The 15,366-nt window shown below is 42.7% G+C and overlaps 1 protein-coding gene across 2 annotated transcripts in view; it reads right to left on the bottom strand.

The window, feature by feature from the left end:
• klhl29 (kelch like family member 29) overlaps window positions 1–15,366 on the bottom strand; it is a 207,936-nt gene that overhangs the window by 143,984 nt on the left and 48,586 nt on the right. For both annotated transcript variants that reach the window (XM_026319483.1, XM_026319484.1), the window contains one exon: window positions 2,510–2,818. In XM_026319483.1, the coding sequence (XP_026175268.1) occupies window positions 2,510–2,785 (276 nt within the window). In that variant the 5' untranslated portion in view covers window positions 2,786–2,818. The remainder of the gene's footprint in view (window positions 1–2,509; window positions 2,819–15,366) is intronic.

Consider the following 15,366-nt stretch of genomic DNA (forward strand, 5'->3'; position numbering starts at 1 on the left):
ACTACACTTTAACAAAGCACAAACATTTCAGGTAGCAGCCCTTCTTCAGTGTGCTGACAGACCATAGTGTGATTAAACACACACATAAAGGAGTGTCGTTCTCTTTTTCAATAATATGAGATTTTTGACTGGAGGATACAGCACCCAGATATTCAGACTGGCCTGAGTGTGTTTTTCCATTGCTTCCATATACAACTCCAGTTCATCACCAGGAGCCAAAAATAACTCTGGTTATTAACAACATGGATTTAGTGTGTGCAGTGACTATACATCTGTGACAATGGCACAAAAATACATGAAAATTAATCAATGGCCCAGTCGGGGATACCAAAGTGTAGCTCTAAATTAACTATAGTCCACTGTTCCATGTGGTTAGCTTTACATCAGGATGGACAATGTGGCCAGATGGTATTTCTCAATTCTCAGCATTTGTCCTACACACATTCACACATATGAACACCAACACACACACACATGCGTGTGCGCACCCACCCACTCACACACACATCCACATGTATGCACACCTGCACGCGCACACACATACATACAAAGCATTATCATGCGAGATTACTCTTTATATAGTAATTAAAGAAGAAAACAGTATAAAGACAGGTTGTCTGTAACAAACCATCAAAGTTACACGATACTATACACTGTTCTGCAACTAATTCCACATTGAGGTGAAAGATTATTCCAGTTATGGTTTTATTGCAGAGTGCAATAAGTGCAGGGCTATCACTTTCAGATACAAACACTCCTATACATGTCGAGCTATTGGACTGTGCCCGCACTAGGGCTGCCGTGTTTATGAAGAGAGAGTCTCCAAACAGTAGAGATCAATAACGGGCTGTCAGCTTTTTAGTGTAGCCATGGACAGAGCAGAGACACAGGGACCACGGAGAGAGAGCTGCATCCGTCCATCAGACTCTTTGTGAACCCCAGCAGCTTTGATCGAAGATGACAGAAAGAGAGAGAGCAACTGAGGACAGCACAAAGCCAGGAAGAAGACAGAAAGACAGGCTCCTATGGTGTTGGCCAGCTCTTGAGGTCCCTGTATCTTTTCTACGTTGTAATTAAAGCAGAGCCCAGACTCTGGGTATTTCCCTTTTTAAACATTGCTGGTCTCTATTGCCTGCCTTACAAAGGACTGTCAAAGGCAAGACAAAGTAGAAAGTTAAATCCCTGAATAAAGCTAACAGAGTGGCATCTAGGGAAGGATCTGCATAATATCTGCTGCATAGACGCACACACATTCCCACATTTACTGTACCTTTAAACAAATGTGCACTCATGTGCAAGGCAGGCACCTAATTGCTCTGGCAGCCATTGAATGATAACAATGGCTACGGTGGGAGTTGGCGAGACTTTGTTAGGATGTATGTAATCATTCAGCCACACAAAAGGAGGGGCCAGCACGGTGCCAGAGCAGATTTACTGTGTCTGTGGTCACTGCATTCAGCAGGGTATCTAATGATGTGCACTTACGAGCTAAATTACCAGAGCATTGTTTACCTCTGCTCTTAGAGCACGGGCCCCACCGAGAGCAAGAGACCAATAAGGTGTCAGAGAAAAAAAAGGCCCAGATGGATCTGCAGAAGTTTAAATTAAAGAAGATGATCTGATAGTGAGGAGGAGTGTTGAAATAAGATGAATGGTATCCATGGAAGCAGAGACAGGGGACAGGCTCTTTTTTGGTAAACGGCCCCTCTCTTCACACGCTGCTGACAGCCAGAGAGTTTGCAAATCCCCAGACAAGGGTGGTGGGATACACTTACTGCACAGCTACTGTACAGCTCTGACATTTCCAAGCTGCAGTTTTCTACAGAAAGTCTGAACACGGCGCAAATATGATAGTCAAATTAGCAAAATATACACCAAAACCACAACAAAAAAATGCCGTTTCTGTTACATGAGTCCTCACTAAAAGTTGGTGATCAGATATCATGGTTACGGTGACCAGATTATGCCTTCGTTGTAAAAGAGAAGCACCACCTCTAACAGCAGTACCCATGACTGTCAGAGGTCATTTACATAATGAAAGAAGAAAATTATTAAGGCTGCAATGGCAGGAGCCCGCCATTTGCCAGAGAGGGAAAATTAAGATGGAAGGAAAATGGTTTGGCAAGAATGGGTCACTGGACAGAGAGGGTAGGGAGTGAGCACCAGAACTAGAGTGAAGGATAAAGGTGGAGAGTGCAAGAGACAACAGAGATGAAGGGAGAAGAGATGCTTGAAAAGCTTAAACAGTTGAACCATAAACTCAGACATTCCAGTTAGTTGGACAGTGCAGGAACATTTGGAGAGGTGGACAACGGTGAGGGAGGAGGAAGCTGGAAAGCCTTAAAAGCATGAAGTTGGACATTATGTCCACTTGGGGAGTCTTCATAGATTAAGAAGTTGACACAGGGAGACAAAGACTACAATGAAACTTGACAGTGCAGGAAGAAACGAGTCACAGGAAGCAGCTATCCTATTCCCCATGCCACATCCATTTGGATGAGGCTCTTACCTTGGCCGACGCCGGAGCCATCGATCCTGCTGCCGTGATGCCTCGTTTGACCGCTATGTCGCTGCTGGATGTTGTCACGGCAACTGTAACTGGGGTAGGGAGGAGGGAGGGGATGACTGGGAGAGGAAGGAGCCCTGGACGGTTGTTGCCATTGACAACGGCAGAAGCACAGCTATGATTGGCTCCTCCATTGTGGAGGCCAGAAGGACGGATGTCTCCTCTCCGCTCCCAGGGGCCCCGGTAGTCCCTCTCAAAGCGTTGGTGGTGGCGTGACATCACTTCCTCTCAGAGGGAACAATGAGGGCAGGCCTGCAGGAAATGGAAAGAAGGTGGGTATGGGTCAGATTTGATGTTTTTATTAAAGATATGCAAATGGCAGTAAGAGATACAGACACAGAGGCAGGGTTTCAAAGACAGAAAAAAAAAAAGCCCAGAGGAAAAAGAAAGAACAAAATACCAAGTGAAGAAGGAGGGAACAGGTTGACATGAAGGTGTAAATGCTCTGAGCATCTGCTCCCAATGCACCTGACTGACATGAACACACCGCAGCTCGTTTGTTGCCTCTAATTCCTATTCTGCCAGTCATTAACAAGGGCTGTGACAAGACAGAGAGAAATGAGCACTGCTGAGGAGGTCTATAAAAAAAAACCGCATTAGTGCCAACACCATAAGGACCACAATTTGTTAATGTTTATTGCAGGCTCAACAATGAGGGGTTAAAACAGACGTGAACAGGTACACGTTCTGTCAACTTGTCCTGAGGACAGCGCAGCAGTATCATGACCTTGTGGTCAAAACTCATTCATCTGAACAGATAAATACCCCTGTAATTACAGCTCATCTCATACATCTAATGGCTGGTTAATTCAATCAGATTGCCCTTGAAGTGCGTTTCAGAGTTCTCCCCTTTTCAAGCACAGGCGACAGCGAGCTGGAATTACATCAGTATGGGGTATGGAGCTATTGTGTAGCATAAGCAGCGCATCACTCTATATTATATCATAAATCAAAGCAGTACAGGATCTAAGTTGTGAAATCCATCACTCTGGGGTTTGTGGTGGATTGTAGTCGTCCTCACCAAAGGCATGTTATGCTTTCCAAACCCTTGATAACAGATGAAATAAATAAATAACAACCTCAAACCAGGTTCAGCAAGCCCCATGCAAAATCCCCTGGTCTGTGAGGAGAGAATGACGGCAGATGATAAGTCTTTATTCTGCACGCTGTGGTCTGTCACGCTGTTTCTTCGCCTCACAGAGGAGCGAACGCCTTGAAATGCCAGCTTCTGTGTGTGTATCTGCATGTGTGCACAAAAGCAGTACTTACTACAGCTAAAGGACTGTATATGCACGCAGTGTTTTGGCAGTGTAACGAGAGCACACGTGTTGAAAACCACAGCATAGTATATGTGAATGTAAATAGGCTGCTGGAAATGAAAGGTTAGATGCAAGTGATACTCCACACAGCCTGTGGTGGGAGCACTGGCCCTACTGTACCTTTAGCTGTTGCATTTATTCACCTAATAAAACACTCACCATTTCTTCCTTTGTATTTTTCCCTGTTCTACACCCATTCATTCTTTTTCTTTATGCATTTTATGCCCATATCAAGCCCACCACCTACATTTATTTCTCTTCGATACAAGAAGTCTGCTCTGCCCAAACACAGCAAACTGATACAACGGTGATAGAGGCAGACAGAAACAACTGAAAGCTTCAGGGCAAAAGCTTTCAAACCATCTTTCTTTCTCACGTTATCTGCAGTAACCTTTCTCTCGCTCTCCCTCTCTCTCTCAACAGTAACCCCTTTTAACAACCTCAAATTTCCAGACAAAATGAGCTTGTATTATTTCTAAATATATATGAGACAGAGAGTAACAAGGTTCTAGTTCACAAGGGCAGAGTGCCAGGTAATAGTTTTTTATCTCATGAGCTTCACACCTCAACTGAGAAATAAGAGGACAGCCAGAAGATCTCTTCATATAAATATAGGAAGAGAGACACAGAGAGAAAATGAGGGATATTATTTTCAAAAAAAAGTCTGAATTAGAGGAATTTACATTCACAATTCCTCCAACTTTATTTCTGGCTGATGTCAAGTGGATACATGCCGCTCTGCATTCACTGTGCTCTCAAGGCTAGACAGGTTTATGATTTACAACAAAAGCAGACTAGTATTTTGTCTTCCCAGTACTGTCTTCCTATAAATCTCCAGAAACAAGGACGCACTGAAGAACAAATCCATTAGATTATGCAAAAAAAGGCACTGAGCTAAGTTTGCAAAGGCCCACACAAGACAGCTTTGTGGAATAACCTTGAGCGAGGCTGCAATATGCAAGGGAAAAGAATAATATAAAAGTACAGTGCATGGTATTTCCACACGAAATGTTAAATAAGGGTGGCTTGGCATGGAGGCCTAATGGTCCAGGACATGTGCCATGTATAAAAATGAGGAAGCCTTGATCACACACACTGTCTTTAATCCAGTAACAGACTATTTTCCCATCTTCTCTCTTTCTTCCCTCAGTCGTTTTTAATTGTAACTAAGGAAAATGCAGTTAAATAGTAAAGTACATGAAAAAAAAAAAAACACTACCTACAAGTAATGCAAATGTACAGCGCCCACAGTTTAGGGTTAGCGGTTAAGGAAGGGCAACTAAAACAACTTGTGGAAGTCAGACAGACAGTAGAATAGAAGAAAAGTCTATCACTTTGTACTGGATGTTTACAATATACTGTCACACAATATGCCATTTCATATTATATTTATTTATGTTGTAATATACAAAGTGATTTGAAAAACAAGGCACTGAATTAAATGCCTGCATTTAATGTCAACATACTACATACTCCATGGTGCAAATACTTATAAAGCTGTAACACATTTATTATAGCGTATTTGTATTTGTATTTAGTATGTATTTGTATTTAGTATGTTTAATAGTTTTTGTTCTGATATTATTACAGTTCACCTCCAGCAGACTGGTACATTTTGATACAATGAATTGGAACTGGACTACGCTAGATCATTGGTGTTATTTACCATAATTGAAAGTCTGACAATCGAAGGTACATTCTGTATATTTACAAATATCTGTTTCATTATGGCTGCCATAAACCAGATTTTTTAGTGTGAATATTGTTAACAGAAATATCTGAGATGTATTTTAAAATAAAAAGCTGCCATTTGCTGAGCCAAATTTCAAATAAACACTCCTTCTAGACATGTGAGTATGTCGGTTTAAAGAGGCAAACGGGGTATAAAAGGAACAAGAGTCAATACTAAGCTTTTTTTTTTTCCAGCCAGTAACCTTGAACCTGGAATACATCCACTATAAAATATTTAATGTGCTCCTGCTCTTTGACATTTCCCACAAATGTCCTAAACAGAGATACAGAAAGGGGCAGCTTTTGATACCTCAGTTATTATGATATACAGTATAATGCGACATCCTTAAACCCATCTTCATTATTAAATGTAAATGCTGTTTGTTTTACAAAGTGTCTAAACACTGTTGTTTTTGTGGAACCTCTCACATCACCATATTTCGAATTCTATCACTCACTTACCCATGTGGCATTTGCAGAATCTTGGCACTACATTTCAATATGTGCACAATCCTCTAAGTGAATTCCTGTCATCCTTACACTATGCATGTCAGTATGTACTGTGTAACCGGAGGCTGGCAACTGATCCCTGCAGAACGAGTGTCACCGAGACAAATCCCACTGCATTTATGGTCCTTGGTGAACATAAGAATTTAAGCTACTAATTACAGAGACTTAAATTCCCTTCACAACTACGTTTCAGCAAAGCATGTGTGTGTCTGTGTGTGTCTGTGTGTGTGTGGCAGCATATGTGCTCACATCACCTCAAGGCTGAGAGCGTGTGCTCTGTTTTTATGAAGCATGGGGAGGTGATAAAAGAAATCTCACTCTCAGAGGTGCCTGTGGAAACCAACACCCAACACACCTGTGGACTCTGCCAGACCAGATAAACACTTAAATACATCACATCTCCAATGACACTTTGCTCAGCGCTGCACCGCTCTAGGGAGAAGGTGCCAATAAAGATTTGCCCATTTTCTTTCACATCCAATGAAGTCACTGTCAGCTCTGAATAAGACAAAGGTCTTTCAGAGGCGAGATGATAACCTCTGCTGCGAGGCTTGCATGTTAAGTTTTGAAAGCCGTTTTAATTTTATAACAAACTAATGAAAGCATTTCAGTCATATCCTACAGCAATTAATGAGGCTCTTCAGCTCCTGCAATCCTGTCAGCATGTTAATAATCTTACCTGAAGGCAAAAGAGTTTCCCACGCCAAATGCTATTTTCTGACTCCAGCTCCTTCTTAAAATAACAGCTGATGACTGAGAATCCTTTACTGGGAGATGAGAATCTAAACAAATGATTAAAGTCACTAATCCTCTCGAAACCCAAATAGCAACCAAAAGGTTCTGGTTTCCAATAGGAACACAGGAGTAGAGGAAGAAAGTAAAAAATACCATGTCAGCAATCAAACCTAATGAGCTGACTGACTGGTTGACTGGCATCTCCATTGTGTTGTCAGTCATGTCATGAGTTAAAAGCAGTCAGCTGCAGTGGAGGCAGAGTGTGTTGGTTGCTTAAAAAAAAAGAAAAGAAAAACCAAACAGCTATTCTAGCGCTGCTGATGCGTTAGAATCCAAATTGCACCCAGCATACAATGTTCCAAATGCATGTGCAACTGAGACAGAAAAGTGAGAAGGTGCTGCTGGGTACACACACATTAAAAAAAAAAAAAAAAAAAAAAAGGCAATAAGCCTGTGCGGGTTTGCGTGGGCGTGTGCCATGTACGTGCGTAAGGCCAATTGTAGCGGACCTCAGTGATATCTCCATGGAGAAACGCACCATGTTCTTGTGTGAGTTGTAAGTCCACACAGAAGCCCATCAGGAGGCTTTGATAACTTTAGTTCCAGAGCAACAGCGAAGTAATTAGCTAAAATAAGGAGTTGTCTGTCAGGTTGAAACGTGAGACACACCCTAAAGAACAGCATCTGTCACTCCGAGGTGGCAAGCAGCATGTCGGGTGTGTGTGACAGAGCTGTGTTAACAAAGCCACATGGGAATATGCAAAGGAGTCGCAGACAGACGTGAGGAAAGAGTGTGTATAACAGATGGACAGAATGTGGCAGTGATGGGGAGATGGGGTGAGTGAGCGAGCAAATGAGATATAAACAGCAGTAAAGTGTGTGTGTGCTGCCTGAAATAGAGAGATGGGTGTTAAGGATGGGATCAGGGTGGGATGGGGTGTCATACTTCTGTTCTGGGGTGTGATGTTTGCTTTACTGGCACATTTTGCCCTGCGTTTAATGCCCCCAGCCATTCCGCCTGCTACAGATACTTCCCAAGAGGAAAGGCTCCATTTCCAATCTGTAGTAGTGTTTACTTCTATTGACCCAGTGACAGCCTAGCTTTCACCACTCACACACACACACACACACACACGCACACACACACACACACACGCACACACACACACGCACGCACGCACGCACGCACGCACGCACCTGCTACACTCACAAGTCTGTGCTAATAATCAATTCATCCATCAGCAAGTCTGCATGGTACAAATGAGGGCTGGGGAAAGTAAGTATGCTGTAACTTTATGAGGACATGATATTGGTGTAAATGAGCGGCCCTGTGGGAGGCGGGGACAGACAACCACTAAAATACACACACACACACACACACACACACACACACTGTGACTCACAGCTGCACAGGCTTGGTCATGCGCACCTCACATATATAGTCCAACAACACAACCGCACACAAGTAAATGTGCTGACAGTTCCTCCAGGAAAACAGAGGTATTCATCCTGATATTTAAATAATGGGAGAGACTGTTGGTACAAGAATAGCCCGGAGCAACACGAGCAAGAGACTCAAGCTCCATAAAATCCTCCTCCTCAGCTAGAGTTTGCACCGCCAAAGATGCACCAGGTGATGAAGTCACTGTCTCAATTTAGATGGTGCATGTGTCATGGTCATACATAAACGCTTACTTATACAGATAAGCATACACAAGTGCATTGCACAATACAGGTTATTAAATAGTCAATGAGCAGGCAGGGTAAAGGATTCTGAATTGTATGGTGGAGAGTAAATACTTTCATTACATGGAGATTATTCTTTCCAGCATCATAGGATTTTTTTTTTCTTTTTAAAAGTATTGATTGATGAAGCAGACTGGAAAGAACCAGAAAAGAACATGGGTTTCCTGGGTATTTTTAGCTTTGCTTCTTAAGGATGTGATGCTAGAGAGACCTCATTGATGTTCCAGAAAAAGGAAAAGATACAAGAACAACAGAGCAGAAGCTGGAGGGAAGGCAAGCACAGCAAAACGAAAAGTTCAGACACAGTTTGTGTGTATATCTGTGTGTGTGTGTGTGTGCATGCCTGTCTGTGATTGTGTGGACACATTTGACTCCATTAGACATTTCTACATTGTGAAGCCACTATGGCTGATCCTCACACTTTCAAAGGGTTCAGTGTTGATTTTAAGGCCCGAGACAGAATTTCTGGTTGGGATTAGGCATTTAGTTAGTGATAGGTAAGAATTGGGTTACAAATGTGTTATGCCAAAGACTGTCCTCACCACTATACAAAAGCAAATAGGAGTGTGTGTGGAGATGAGGTTTGGGGCTTGTAGGGAGAAAGACAAAGAGGGAATCTTCAGGGATAAGGAGCAGAAATGAATGCAGCTACCTGCTGGCATAGAAGGCAACAAGCCTATTGTTAGGATTGATTCTTAGCATAAATAGGTCCAATTAATCCCAGTGGTTTGAGGGGAATTAGTACTTTGCCACAATTTGAATAGCTCATTAGTGGTCTGAGTGGAATCCTGAGACACAGTGCAGTCAGCAGTGTATCATAAAAACATAGAATGTTTCAAAACAGAGCCAAGCAGCTTAGGTACCACTCAGTCCAGGAACGGCTTCTGTTTTATCAGAATATTAGAGGCATGCAGTCTGGTTTTGAACAGATAGTGGTACAGGACACACAAATAAAGCTGAACCACAGTGTAATTGCCAGTCATTCTGAGCAGATTTAATCTGAATCTTGCACCCAGCATTTCCTTATGTCACCTGCCTATTAGGATTTCCAAGGCGGTTTCGTTTGAGTTGATAGTGAGAGATGGCACTTTTTACATAAATCTGACACACTGATGGATGAAACACTAGTGGGTGACATGCACACACAACCTCATTTGGCTAGAGACAGACACTTCCTGATCATCTTCTCTTTGATAAAGCATGCAAGCAAAGGCCAAATCATTCAACATAGATAAAAATTGAATAATAAGGGGATGAGGTGTATTAGGTTTAAAAGAGAAATGAGAAATAAAAAAGGAAAGAAGCTGAGGGTTATGTCTTCTCAAGATACACATATCTGCACTACTGACAGCAAATCTCACTCTCAGTGCACAATTCTTTTAGCAGAGCGTTAATAAGTAAAACATTCTTCCAATCTGAAAAATAGCCGCATGTGCGCGTGTGGACTGTATGTGCATTTTTGTGGGGATGATGCAAAAGTGTCCAATCTTTTTTTTGTAATGTAGGCTCTGTTTTTACTTCTGCATGATAAAAACAGCATGGGCTGACAGTTACTCTTCTGACCTAAAATGTGAGCTCTCACTGGCATCAGTGCAGACAGGAACGATCATGGCGTTATGAAATACTGCAATGACCAATTTAGTAACACCCTGCCTGTGCTGGGTTGTCAGTATCCCATGCCTGTGATTAGCCTGAAGAAAAGAAAAGCAGTTACCTCCAACCCTGCACACTGCTGCTCAGTTAATTAAAACACAGACTTTCAACAAAACGCCATGCTATCACAACAACACAACACGAAGCTAGAGAAAAACCCTGGGACTTGTGTGCACACTTTCCCATCCAGCCTTTCTTCCTGCTTTTCATACGAGGTGTGGGAGCAGCAGATTTCCAGACGCCAATCATGGCGCTGTGTTGTTGTGTGTGTGTGTATGTGTGCGTGTGTGTGCGTATTCTCTATGGCCCATGGCAGCTGACGCCTATTCTCTCCCCGCTGCATCCTTTTGCAAATTTCTCTGTTCTCGCACCAAAAACCAACAACGGCATCAAAACAAACAGCCAAACAGCTCTCAGTGCTGATCTCTCCCTCTCTCTCTCTCTCTCACACACACACACACACACACACACACACAAATAAACAAACAGCTATGCACACCAGCCCATATACAAACATAGGCACACACTGCATCATTATAATTACTGTGACATGTTTGTGTTGATGTATTAATATGCATCTGGCCAGTTCACCTTTGGTAGTGGGACATGCAGCAAGTGCAAGAATAGAGACTTAATTATCTAAATGGCTGCTGCAGAGATTACTGAGGGCAGTGAGCATCCATCTCTTTCAACACCACCGGCTTAGAGCGCATGGCCAAGCTGGAGAACAGATCCAGAGATATAGACATCAATAAGAGAGACAGAACGGCAATGAGAGAGTGAAAAAGAGACCGAGAGAATTAAACGAGAGCGAGAGACAGGAGACAATGTGGGAGAGAGCGAGAGGACTGGCTACAATGACAGTGATTTATCATGGAGAAGTTTGCGAGCTGGCCTCCACTATAAAAAGCTGCCATGGCATGTGCTTATGTAGTTGCATCCTCCGCTACAGAGAGCAGCAGGGATCATGACATCACTCCTGTAACCATGGTGATGCTGGGCACATTTTGAATTTTGTCCTGCCCATCATTACCATAGAGAAGCTCTGAGGCTGGATTTGCATCTTAACCCCACCCCCCCTCCCCCCTCCCACCCCCCACCCCACATGAAGCAACAAAGCAACCACATTTAGGTCTTGCCCTCCAGTGCATGAGCATGATTTATTGACTTTGGCACAGCCATGCTGCAATGGGGGTCATCCTCAGACTGAAGGGTCTCATGTTTGATTCCCTGTGTGCTCCAAAGAGCCCTTGAGCAAGATATAGCTGGTTGACCTAGCACCCCAAAGATAGGGCAGGACGAGAATTTCCATTTACAGACTGAATAAAGTATACTGTATGAAAATAAAAAGATTTATAATGCGAGCATTCATGTGAAGCACCATTCAAGACCATAGCACTAAAAGGCAATTTAACAAAAAATGAAATTCAACCGCCACCACCTAAGACACCACATTCCTCAGCAGAAATTATTAAATGGCTCTATTAAATGTTCTTGTTAAGTCTACATTTTAGAGGAAATGAGTAGGAAATGACAGCTTACGCTGCCAACATTTCCCTTGCTAAAACTTTAAACTTCAGTTTCCGACAGCAGGGACAGCAGTAAAGAGCGCATGCTTATAAGTGGAAAGCTCAGTGGTTTGAATCCCTGAACTGTCTGGGGAAACAGAGAGTGAACAAATAACACTTTCTGCCTTCAACAGCTATTGTCAATGAGCCACTGAACTAGATAAACTGCACTTCCACTTCCCTAAGTTGTACTGAATTGTCTCTACCAGAAAATTATCTTGAAGCTTGGCCCCATCTGAGATCCAGACCAGCCAGCGTTTTAGTGCAGAACACCTCAGAAGTGTGAATCTTTGGCAGTTAGGGAATTAGGACCTAGCTCCTCCAGGTGAGGGCTTATCCGCCCATATACTCCTTTGCTGTCCCCAGGTGGCACCTTAGTAACAATCTGGTTGCACTATTTAGCTCCTTGATGGTCATGTTGATCTCAGAGGAGGAGGGAAGTTAAACATTTTGCCAACTTTGTATCTGAAAAGCGATACAAATTAAAGGCCGATAACAGACTGACAGTCTCTGTAAAAAGTCAGGTGCATTCAAAATAAAGTAAAACCGAGTTCACATGGGCTGCACACCAAATTCCCAACTCAGTCAGCTCCAGTATCATGGCTAATGACAGAGTCTCGAGCAAGGTGGGCTTTACTTTCTGCACCTATTCATTGTTTTTTCCTACAAACTCAAGCATCAATGCACACATACATACATTTATGGACTACACACCAAAAATTCCCTTACCCCATCTCACACAAACATTATCCCTAACCCCGTACGTACACACACACACACACACACACACACACACACACAAATGGACCCCCAGGACAGTGCTACCTCCCTGATTAAGCCAGGCCATCTGCTTGAGTCCCCTGTCACCACTGACGGCTGCTGCCTGTCCAGGCTGGCTATGGGCGAGCCGCAAATCCCCCAGTGTGACCCAGCAGCATATTAATCTCCTCAAATCTCAACCTTTTCAAAAGGGCAGACACTCCGGCAACCTCAGTACAGTTGTTCGGGGCAACATCATCTTACTCACTCAAATACACGATTCTGTCATATCTGTCTGAGATGACATAGAAAATGAAGGAGGGGCGAGTCTGTTTTCCTTACTCTGTGTATACTTCTCTCTCTCTCTCCACTTATCTCATGTGTCTGGGTGCTCTCACTAAAAGCCATTCTCTGTCTCTGCCCGTCGTTTCATATCTGTACGAACACACTAGCCTTTCAGAGCGCACAGTGAGTGGCGCCACAGCCCGGTCTGGCCCAGAGGAGCAGTTGGAGCAGTATAGATTAATGGCCCAGGAGACGGCTGAGGCAAGTGGAATGAACAAATAGAGAGGCCACTGAAATTATGAAAAAGAAAAAAGAAGGGGGGGAAAGAGGTAATGACAAGGAGAATGAGGCGTACACTAAACTGTAATAGAGGCACTCCCTGGAGGAATGTGTTCTGTCACAGTATAGCTTTATATCCCTGTCACACTAAAAGAGTGAATGAAATCTGAATGGGTCTATGAGCAACAGCCAAACGTGGATTTTTGACACTCCTCCCACCTATGTTGGATGAAGGTCAAATACTGCCCTGATTTAGGGATGGGAACCTCACATTATAATATTGCTAAAATGGAATTAATGAACATTTAATTTTTGCTTGACTAGACAAAAAAAAAGAAAGTGGCATCAAAAGCGCAAGAAAAAACATAAAAAGGAGATCTGATGGGAAAGTGAAAAAACATAGAAACCTACCTACTGGATGTATTTATGCATAACGTAATAAAGTAATTCTGTGAATTAGCAGTGAGACAATGATGTACATAAAATGTTCAAATGTAACTACAGACTGCTACAAAATTTAGTCTAATGGCATGAAATTAATTGGCAAAGATTTTGATAACCTAAAAATCACCAGTTATTTATTAAACAAGACTGAGTTTGAGTTTGAAATCGAGACCTTGCTACTCATCAGTGATGATAAAACAGTGGTAAATTGGCTGAAAAAATGTGAGTGCACCTAAATTTTGTGTCATTGCACCTAAATAAAAAGGTTAAGTACACCAGTGCAATCAATGCAAAAACTTTGTCTGGGGCCCTGTGTTGGTTATGTTACTTTCACTTTGCTGTTCCTTCTCTCGCAGCTACAGCTAGAGTATACACTCTCACACAAATCGGCCACATGAATCTGGGGCCAACACAGATGACACAGGGACAGGGGGAAGTGGAGGTTGTTGGTCAACATCACAGACAACGGAGGTGAACTGAGAGACAAAAGGAGGAGAGAAGCGGGAAAAGGAGAAATGAGAAGAGACAGAAAGGCAATGGCAAAGCCACGCGAGATGAACGCGGGCACGCGTTATTTAATCAATACGGTGGGAATGTGGCCCCATAGTAAATCACATTCCTGGCAATAACAGAGCAGTCACTATCCCTTTTTTAATATGTTGCCAGGGTGTCAGTGAGTGATACACAGCAATATATAGCAAAGACGAAGAGAGAAAAGACAGAAAACGGGGGAGTCATGGTTGTGTGTGTGTATATGGTGGTGGAGTCATGATGTCCAGTATACAACAAAGCTGAATACAGCCAAAGCCCAAGAAGAATGAGGCAACTTCATTTTTGTGAGGAATGCATGACTATTTATGCTGCAATGAAAGGTCCATATTTAAAAAATGAAGTGCATCAAGTCAGTACACCCTTCATGAGTGGGATTCTATTCCTTTTACTTTTTTATACTTAGATTTGATCCTCCTGGGCATGTATGATAACACTGTACAACACTGTGGAGAGATGATCACTACTACAACATTATGCTGTCACTGTGGCTGTCCTGGCCAGGTCCACACCAAACATGTTGAAACCCATATGATCCAAATTCATTCATTTTAGTTTCATCCTAAAATATGTGATATAATACACACATGTAATATCAGGCAAATTTTCATATTCTTTGAACGAGTATAATCTTGCCCTTTTTTTTTTTGCTGTTTTATGAATAATGGTTTTCTTTAGGTTAATTTCATGCAATGTCTTAATATTTTTTAGTGATACTGTGCAGGCCTAGACAGTTGGTCTGCCCTAAAAGCTAAAAGTGAGGAATCATGATTAGATTGTGTAAGATGTCCATGCCTATCCACACACGCACACACACACACACACACACACACACACACACACACACACACACACACACACACACACACACACACACACACACACACACACACACACACACACACACACACACACACACACACACACACACACACACACACACACACAAAGACAAGCCTGGCTGGTTGGAGAGCCTGTCCTCTGCCTCTTTTCCACAACCCCCTTAACATTTGTCTTTTTTCATGAGCTCTCAATGCATCAAAACCTGCCCTCCTCTAAATAAGGATCCACTACAGTATGAGAGGGGCAAAAAAATATTCATTACAGGGGTTAAAAAAAAAAAAAAAAAAAAAACTCTTCTTTTCTGGTCACATCGATTCAGTGGATTTCGAAAGCGATGCAACTTTTCCACCTTGTACTCATGAATCTGTCTGCCTGTCAC

The sequence above is a fragment of the Mastacembelus armatus genome, chromosome 24 (genome assembly GCF_900324485.2).
Source record: "Mastacembelus armatus chromosome 24, fMasArm1.2, whole genome shotgun sequence".
In the NCBI taxonomy this organism is placed as follows: Eukaryota; Metazoa; Chordata; class Actinopteri; order Synbranchiformes; family Mastacembelidae; genus Mastacembelus; species Mastacembelus armatus.